Below are 8,206 nucleotides of genomic sequence, written 5' to 3'. Positions count from 1 at the left end.
TTGTATTTAAAATCTTTCTTTGTGTTTGATTTTGAGCGTGCATCCAAATTCCCAGAGAGTTTGCAGTTTTTATTCCTGTTCCTAAACAGCTTTCCTTGTCATTTCTACTAAGCTTTGTACGCTTGGCTATTTAGGAGCTGCCGTCAGTGACATCATCAACCACCCCTACATATAAACCCACTTTGGCAAATTTTTTACAAAAATGCTGAAGATAGTTATTGGAGTTTTAGGTTCCTGGCTGTTTTTAGGCAAATATTTCCCTTAGTGACATTCCTGCTATATCAATATTTAAAAAATTGATTTCATTTAATCTTTCAGAGACAAAAGCTACAGTCTAAACCCAAAAATGTTTTTCATAAAAGCTACAAGTTTATTTCAAAAGTCAATCAACATAAGCTTTACAATTAGTACGTGTTGTTAGATGTACTAGAAAATAAAAATGATTTGAATTACTGTTTAAATGGCTTCCCTCGACTGAAACAGCATCTACTCCCCATCATATGGTAAATACACGATTTGTGACTCCTAAACTGACTATTTCCCCGTGCGAATAACTTATTCTATTCATTATTTTCACCCAAAGTGGAATTTTATTTATTATTTTCACCCAAAGTGGATGTGTTTTACTGTGTTCTTCCATTGTCAGGTCCTATGAAATTGCTGAGTGGTCTGACTAAAATCAGGAAAGTAAACAATGGAGAGCAACAGGTGTCACGTGATTTAGTGGGTCGACTCGTTTGGTGTTCCCACCTCATGCCGATCAGAGCCGAGGCGATTTTGACACTGGTCACTTGCCGACTCGTTTGAGCTGGGTAGACGCGTCGGTGAGCTGTTCCCACCGCCAGTAAAAGCAGTTGTTCCCGGGTTTAAACTGGCTTTTCCACCAATGGGTAAGGGGTATTATAGTCTCAATGCATTGTAGGATGTCTTCTATGTATACCTCCACCTGCTCCCAGAGAGCTGGACCTTGTTTTGACTCGGTGCTACTTTGAAAAAATAATCTCTAATGCATGGAAGACTTTCAGAAGCCCCCAGTAAAGGCTGAACGTCTCTGCTGTGAAAACTGACCTTAGTTAAAGGTCCATGTGGGTAATTGAGCAAATTTGCGCTGTTCCTGAAATTTGATCCAGGGTTCTTACAGAATGAAGGTAAAAACCAGAAATTGGCTCCTTGATGTTGGTTTTAGTTTTTGCATTCAGTGATTTTATTAAAGTAACTTGACCCACATTTGTCAATTTCAGTACTATAGCGCGAGTTCACTACTCATGTCATCTCAAGGCGCTTTACAGAGACGATTCAACCAGATCATGTTTCAAAGTTTTATCTAAATAAGGAAAACCAGCTGATTGCCTTGACTCTTCAGCAATCCCTCACACCAAGCATGCTTGTAGCAACAGTTGAGAGGAAAAACTCCCTTTGAACAGGAAGTCAAACTGCTTAATAATCTGTTAATTCACATCAACGGGCTTTTAACAGTTGTTTTTCACCACTTAAATATCCGTCTGATTCAGTCAAGAGTCGTCATTTTGCTCAAGTTTTCCATCTTTAACTGTGTGAAGTGGGTCAGTTATATGCATCGCTGTTTGTCTTTCTTCCAGGGAAAAACAGGAGAGGAGCGACAGCAGATGATAAAAGCTCTGAGGGAAGAGCTGCGTCTGGAAGAAGCTCGTCTCGTCCTGCTCAAGAAGCTGAGACAGAGCCAGATGCAGAAGGAGAATTTAGTGCAAAAGGTTGGAGTCTCTATTTGTTTACAAATATTGGACTTTTCTGGAGCTTTTTTTGGTTGAGATGGAAAAAACCTGCATCTCGAGCCCCTTATAGCAGCTCCAACATACCTCACTGCAAAGACCATGTAGAAATAAGTAAACATTTCTTAAATGTACCCTTAATCTGAAAAGGTAAATAAAATGAATAAGAATATTTACTCTTAGAATAAGATCATTAGATAAAATGCACTTGAAATGAGAAAATACAATTGTTTGTTCTTATTTTAAATGTAAATAGTCTTGCTCCATCGGCAAAGTGTCTCACTTACCACCTCAATTCCAGAACCAAAGCCTTTGTTGTGCTGGTTGATCTGATCAGTCACTGAAGCTTCCTCATGATCCAGAAGACTGGAGCATATTTCAAATGTCTCAGCTACTGGGAGCATTTCCCCAAGTCAAGGATAGGTGATGGATTAGCCTTTTCTGTTCATCTGGGTCGTTCTTTTTGCCTTTTTCTCCCTAAAACCACAAAGCCCTGTAGTTAGTTGATGTACGAAGCTATGCTATCTTTTCTTTGCATGGCTCTTATCACTTACCCCTGGATCTTTCACTTTGAGCCTCGTTAAAGAGACAAGTCATCAATGCTGCATCAGCGACTCTGTAGATGTTGAGTAATCCAGAAAAAACAAGGACTATTCATAATAAAAGTGTTACTATAGCATGACCAACGTTAAATCAGGCTTCCAGAGGAGCACAGTGGGGGGGGTTCCTCTCAGTCAGCATTTGCTCCCACTTCTTTGACTGATCCTCCCAAATGCGGGCCTTTAACCAGCCATCACACTGTAACAACGATCTAAAAATAAAAAATACATTTCCTACATTAAGTGTATTTATCCTTAATTTCAGTAGGTAAATGAGATAGTTTGCCAATGGAATGAGTATTTTTACTCTTAAAATAAGATAATTAGATAATAAGCAATTCTTATTTTAAATGTAAATGGCAAAATATCTTTTTAATCTCCTCAATCCAAGAACAAATGCACTTATTGTAAGGAAAAAAATTACTTACCCAGTATCTAGATTTAAAAAATTTTCCAGTGCAGCCCAAAGTACAGAAGAGACGCATCAGAGGACCTAAAGCCTCCGAAAGCCTGAAAAATTCCTCAGAAAGAAATTAGTCAGACTTTTATCCTTACTGAGTGAAGCAAAGGATTTAAAAATAAAAACAAACTGCTTTTTTCTTAAAATAAATTAAATTAATAATCGAGAGAATAAAGATACATGTGGCTAAGGCTGCAAATAACGATTATTTTGGAAATCGCTTAAGCTCTTAATTTTTTTTTATTTTTTTTTTTCTTCTATTAAGCAATTAATAATTGGATAACAAATGCTTCCTTAAAGAAGATTTTGTACGAAATTTATCCCGATGAATCTAAAACTTCCACTTGAGGAGTTTTGGATAGATTTTTGTTTATTTATTTTATTTTATCATCTTAAATGGACCAGCTCTTCATGGTTCACTGCAGACTAGGAAAAGCTGACATTAATGCCTTTGCTCTGAATAAATCCGTGGGATCAAACCTCATAACAAAGTTGTTATTTAGCTTGTAGCGATGAAGCGGTTCTGGAGGGGAAATATGTCGAGTGTCTGATTCTTTAGGAAGACAGAGAAACAGATTAACTCCAGTATGAATGTGACGTTCTGGCTGTTTGCAGGTTCCAGTGGTCCAGAGCTCTTCATCCTCTGCTCAGCCTGCTCCCCTACACGGCTCTGCAGGGTTAGGGAAGCTGCCTGTGAGGCCGGGCCTGCACAACAATGAGCCTCAGAATCTCAGAACTGCACAGGTATGGGATGGGGGGGGGGGTGTTTTATAAGAGTGGGAGGGAGTTGTGCCCAGTTTAAGGTATTAGGGTGAAACACCTTCAATAGATTGGTTTGTGGTGCTGAAAATGTTCATCGGTTTGTTTTAGCGGCAGTCTCATTGTTGACTAAAGGGAAAATTCTGAAACATTCAGGCAGCCATTTGTTGGAACCTTTTCCAATTTTTGAAATATTCCTGGAATCAAGATAATCTTCCTGTGGAGATGCAGCGAGCATCCCTGGTTGTTGATGAGCCTAGAAGGCAGATGCTGCCCTCTGCTGTCTGTTTTTGGGCGGAGGATGATGGCAATAATACAGCCTGGACCAGTTGCCTTCAATACCTGATAGCTGCTTTTCAAAAGTGTGACGTCACAGCGATTCTACTTTACAGCTGCCATGTTGAGGAGCGAACACGTTGCTTAGTGGCGCTACCCCTCTGACCACACTGGATAGTTCTCATTTAAACCCCTGAAGATCAGTTAATGGATGCGATTCATACGAGGTCCCTCAAGACTTTTTTTGAAAACGTTTCCTCACCTGACAGGCTTCCAGATCTTTCCTTTCAGCACCGGTAAATATATCCAGACGAAGTCCTCAACACTAGTACAGCAGTAAGCTTAAAAGATTTGACTCAGAGTCAAATACTCAACTACAAGGAAAGGTTACTCAGTCAAACATCTACTCAACTTGAAGTATTGAAGAAGTATTTAAAAGTGTTAAATACTCATAAATACAAATTTGAATTTAAAATCATCAGTATATTTCTCTCTAATGTTTAAAGTAATATTAATAAAACCTTGTAACGTTCAGAAACCAACTGATGAACCAATCCGTAAAACCACATGCTACACATTCTACACATTGATCTCTGTTTATTCGCTGGATTGCTGATCGGCCGCCAAATTTGAGGTCACCTGCCGCCTTCTTGGACTCCCCACTCTCACAGAGTTGCACCATTAAAATGCCTCTAATGTCATGTAATTACCATAACACTGTGATCAATACATGTTTATTACTTGTACCTCATCAATTTAGCACCTTTGGCATAACATATATTAATATCCAAGTACCGTATTATTATTATTATGCTCCATTAACACTCTTTTGTTGTGATGGATTTGTATAATAATGTTATATTACATGATTTATAGAATTCATACTGACTGCAATGTGACGTACCTATTTATTTATCATAAATTACAGTGGTCTACAGATGCTATGAAACAGCAACTGTGTGTCAAAGTAACGACTTCATCTTTATTTAAACAGTCTGACATTCCCCCTGAAAATGAGAAATTCAACGTTGTTCGATCATTTTTTCATTTTCAGGTAGTGCACATGTTGTTTACATTCCGCCCGGTCTTCTTAGGGAGTACCAACATGGCGGCTGGTGACTTCACAGCACCGTGTACTACCAACGGCCTATCAGCCATCCAGTGAATCAGTGATTCTACACCACTTCTAAAGAATTTCAGCATAAAACAGCACAATAAATAAGGACAGCTATATAGGATGATATTTCTTACGTAGTTAAAACCAAACCAAAAAAAAATGGTGAGTCTTGATACTCTTTACACTTTCACTGTGGAATAGAGGTTTACAGTTGAATCTATTACCACAAAGAAACTATGGCTGAATCCCAAACTGCTTCCTAACTATTAATACTTAACTATCAAGTGTTACTCGTAATAACGTCTAAATCACAGCTGTGGAATGGGCCTTGATTATATGGGGGGGTATGAATGAGAATGGGACAGCTTCTCCCCTCCAAAGGAAAAAGAAAACAGTCGTTGCTAAGGCAACACAGTGACTCCCCATGTGCGTAGCTGGATCTCTGTGGCGCAGGTTGACATAAAATATAACATTTGCCCTTTTCTTAAAACAAATTGGGCAATAAACTGGATTTTTATCGTTCCCATATTTCACTACAATAACCAGCACACATTTTCCCATGTTTATAAAATGTAAATAAGACTGTAAATAATTCTGCTTTTGCCAGTGTGCGCTGGTGGCTGGTACCTCCTTGGGTCTGTGTTGGTACCGTATATCCTCACATCCCTGATACCAAATATAGAAAAATCATACAAGTTCAGTTAAAAAAGCTTTAGGAACTTCCATCTGAGTCCATCTGAGTTTCTGTTTTTTGCAACTTAGTTTACATCCCCTAGCAATAAGAATGATGTGTTTTAATCGGATTTAAAACATTTTTTTCAGGGTCATACGGTCATTCGTTCAGCCAATACCAGCCTGCCTCCGATGCTCATGTCCCAGCGGGTCATAGCCCCCAATCCGTCCCAGTTGCAGGGCCAGAGGATCTCCTCCAAACCTGGGATGCCCCGATCCAGCTCATCCAGCATGGCCAACGCCGTAAACTATCAGCAGGTGACTACATTGATTCAAAATGGCAGCCTTTCTTTGCAGTTAACTTTACAGGTTCCTCCCAGAAATGCAGATGTCTTGGAAAAGTTCAATCATTCTGTGACTTAGAAGGTTAAACTTCTGTGAAGATTCTCAGTCATCCAGGCCATGGTCTGTGAAAGTTGACATTTCAGAGGAGGGCTAACTCCTCAGGACAGGACTCGGCTGCTCACCTACAACCGAAAGCTAAAGGACACGTCTGAGGACAACAACGTCCATATTCTGTCCAAAGAAGAAAGATGGTTTGAGCGAGGGGTTAAGAAGCCATCTTTTGTTAATCTGGAAAAACCATTACTGAACACACTGCAAAAAGGATCTAGAAATTAGTTTAAAAAAAATGTCTAGTGGAGGATTTTAGTGAAATTTTGAAGAAAAAAAGACATCCTTTAACTCACTTAAAAAAAAAAAAAAAGAATCCAGTACCCGCTCCCGAGAGGCAACGCCTATTAAACGCGTGAGAGAACGTGCACCAGCCCATTTCTCCTCGTGCACGCTCTGTTTCAAAAGTTTTACTTAGCATCCCTCATACAAGCTTACAAAGAAGATTTTTCCACTATGTCAGACTTTTGGCACCGGTAAGTGAAAATGGGGACGAGAACGTACACTGAAAAAAATGAAACACTGGCTCAATTTAAAAAAATTGAGATAATCGATCACAACTAATATTGTAGTTCCATGCAATATAAACAATCCATTTGATTTGACCTGAAATATTTTACTTCATGTAAACTAATTTCTGAAGGTTGAACCAAAGCAATTATTTCAGATTTTACTAAATCAAAATAAATACATTGGTTTTATTACTGAATGTAAATAATATACTTGGTTCAACCTGAATATTTTAAATTCATTTAAACAACTTTTGAATATGGGAGCAAACTATTTTTTTAAAGTTGTCTCAAATAAAAATTTAAAGTCATCATAATGTAATATTTATAGACCTGATTTTTTTTATTTACACTCAGAAGCCATTGCTTTTCCATACAAAATTTTATTGCTGAAGTAAGATTTTTTTCCACATCTCAACCATTCAAACAGCATTTAGGCATATTTTTTGTCTCACTTAACATTTAAACAGTGACCAAACAACAACCTCAGATAACAAGGTACAACGTTTTGGTTGTAGAAATGCAATTAAAATCAGGCCAGACAGTGGAACTCAACTTCTGTATGCCTACTCTTGCTGAGCTCATGAGACCAAGCTCAAGCTTCGCGGCTCCCACACACACGCATCATGGCGGCTAGCTTCCTCTCCAGAGCTCCGGTGACCCATAAAACCTCTACTCGGCCTCTCCAATGACAACGACGGCGAACCCCCTCCCTTCCAGCGCTAATGCTAGCAGAGCAGTTAATTGCCCACAAAAGCACAGACTTACACAAATCTTGTCTGGGGGCTAAGGTTTACGCCCAATCATCTTTAAAAATCCTAATGACTTACCTCAACGTTGCGCAAAATGCCTGATATTTTTCTCTTCAGCACGACGTCTGGTGGAGGCTGAGGCGGAAGTACAATTGCCGCCAGAACTTTTAAAGAATTTGCATGCGCAAAGTGCTCAATCTAATAAAAAGACTTTGCTTAAAATAAAAAAAAATCAGTTTGGTGCCTCGCTGTCAGTTTACATTATAGTAAAGTAAAAAAAATAGATTCAACCATAAATATAACTAAGAAAGTTTAGTTTAATTGAGCAAACTATTTTTTTTAACTCATTGGAATGAAAACAAACACATTAAATGAAAAACAGCTTTGTTTCACTTTTTTCAGTGTCGGACGGTCTGACGTAAACATATCAGCAGAATGATTGACAGTTAGGAGGACCACTTATCCACCTAGAAAAGAACATCCTCCACTATACCTTTAAGTGTAGTCACCACAGACATTACATACGTAGACGCCTCATTGGACGCCATCAGCAGCAAGGCTGACATGCCTAGACGGCGGCCATCTTGGGTCAGACAATCATTGACACAGCTGCTGGCAGAATGAATAGGAGACACCTTAGATCTCATTTTAATCACGAAAGACGAGTCTGAGATATTATTACTGTAATCTCTTATATCACACAACTACTAAAAAGACCAAAACATATTTTAAAATGACCTTTTAGTTAGATTACACATATTTATTCAGATTAAAAACTATTTAAACTGAACTCAAACTGGATGAGATATAAGCAGTTATATATTTAGCAATTTAATATTAAAATGATAAACACAAAGTTTT

The 8,206-nt window shown here is 38.4% G+C and overlaps 1 protein-coding gene across 1 annotated transcript in view; it reads left to right on the top strand.

Annotated features, from left to right (window-relative positions):
- The window catches only part of gatad2b (GATA zinc finger domain containing 2B), a 50,883-nt gene that overhangs the window by 24,839 nt on the left and 17,838 nt on the right, over positions 1-8,206 (top strand). Inside the window, exons 3-6 of the mRNA XM_015379835.1 lie at positions 1,142-1,148; positions 1,425-1,730; positions 3,423-3,551; positions 5,782-6,045. Coding sequence (XP_015235321.1) covers positions 1,142-1,148; positions 1,425-1,730; positions 3,423-3,551; positions 5,782-6,045 — 706 coding nt within the window. The remainder of the gene's footprint in view (positions 1-1,141; positions 1,149-1,424; positions 1,731-3,422; positions 3,552-5,781; positions 6,046-8,206) is intronic.

The sequence above is a fragment of the Cyprinodon variegatus genome, unplaced genomic scaffold (genome assembly GCF_000732505.1).
Source record: "Cyprinodon variegatus isolate N-32 unplaced genomic scaffold, C_variegatus-1.0 Scaffold201, whole genome shotgun sequence".
Classification (NCBI taxonomy): Eukaryota; Metazoa; Chordata; class Actinopteri; order Cyprinodontiformes; family Cyprinodontidae; genus Cyprinodon; species Cyprinodon variegatus.
The sequence above is the reverse complement of the archived record's forward strand: the minus strand, read 5'-3'. Positions and strand labels throughout refer to the sequence as shown.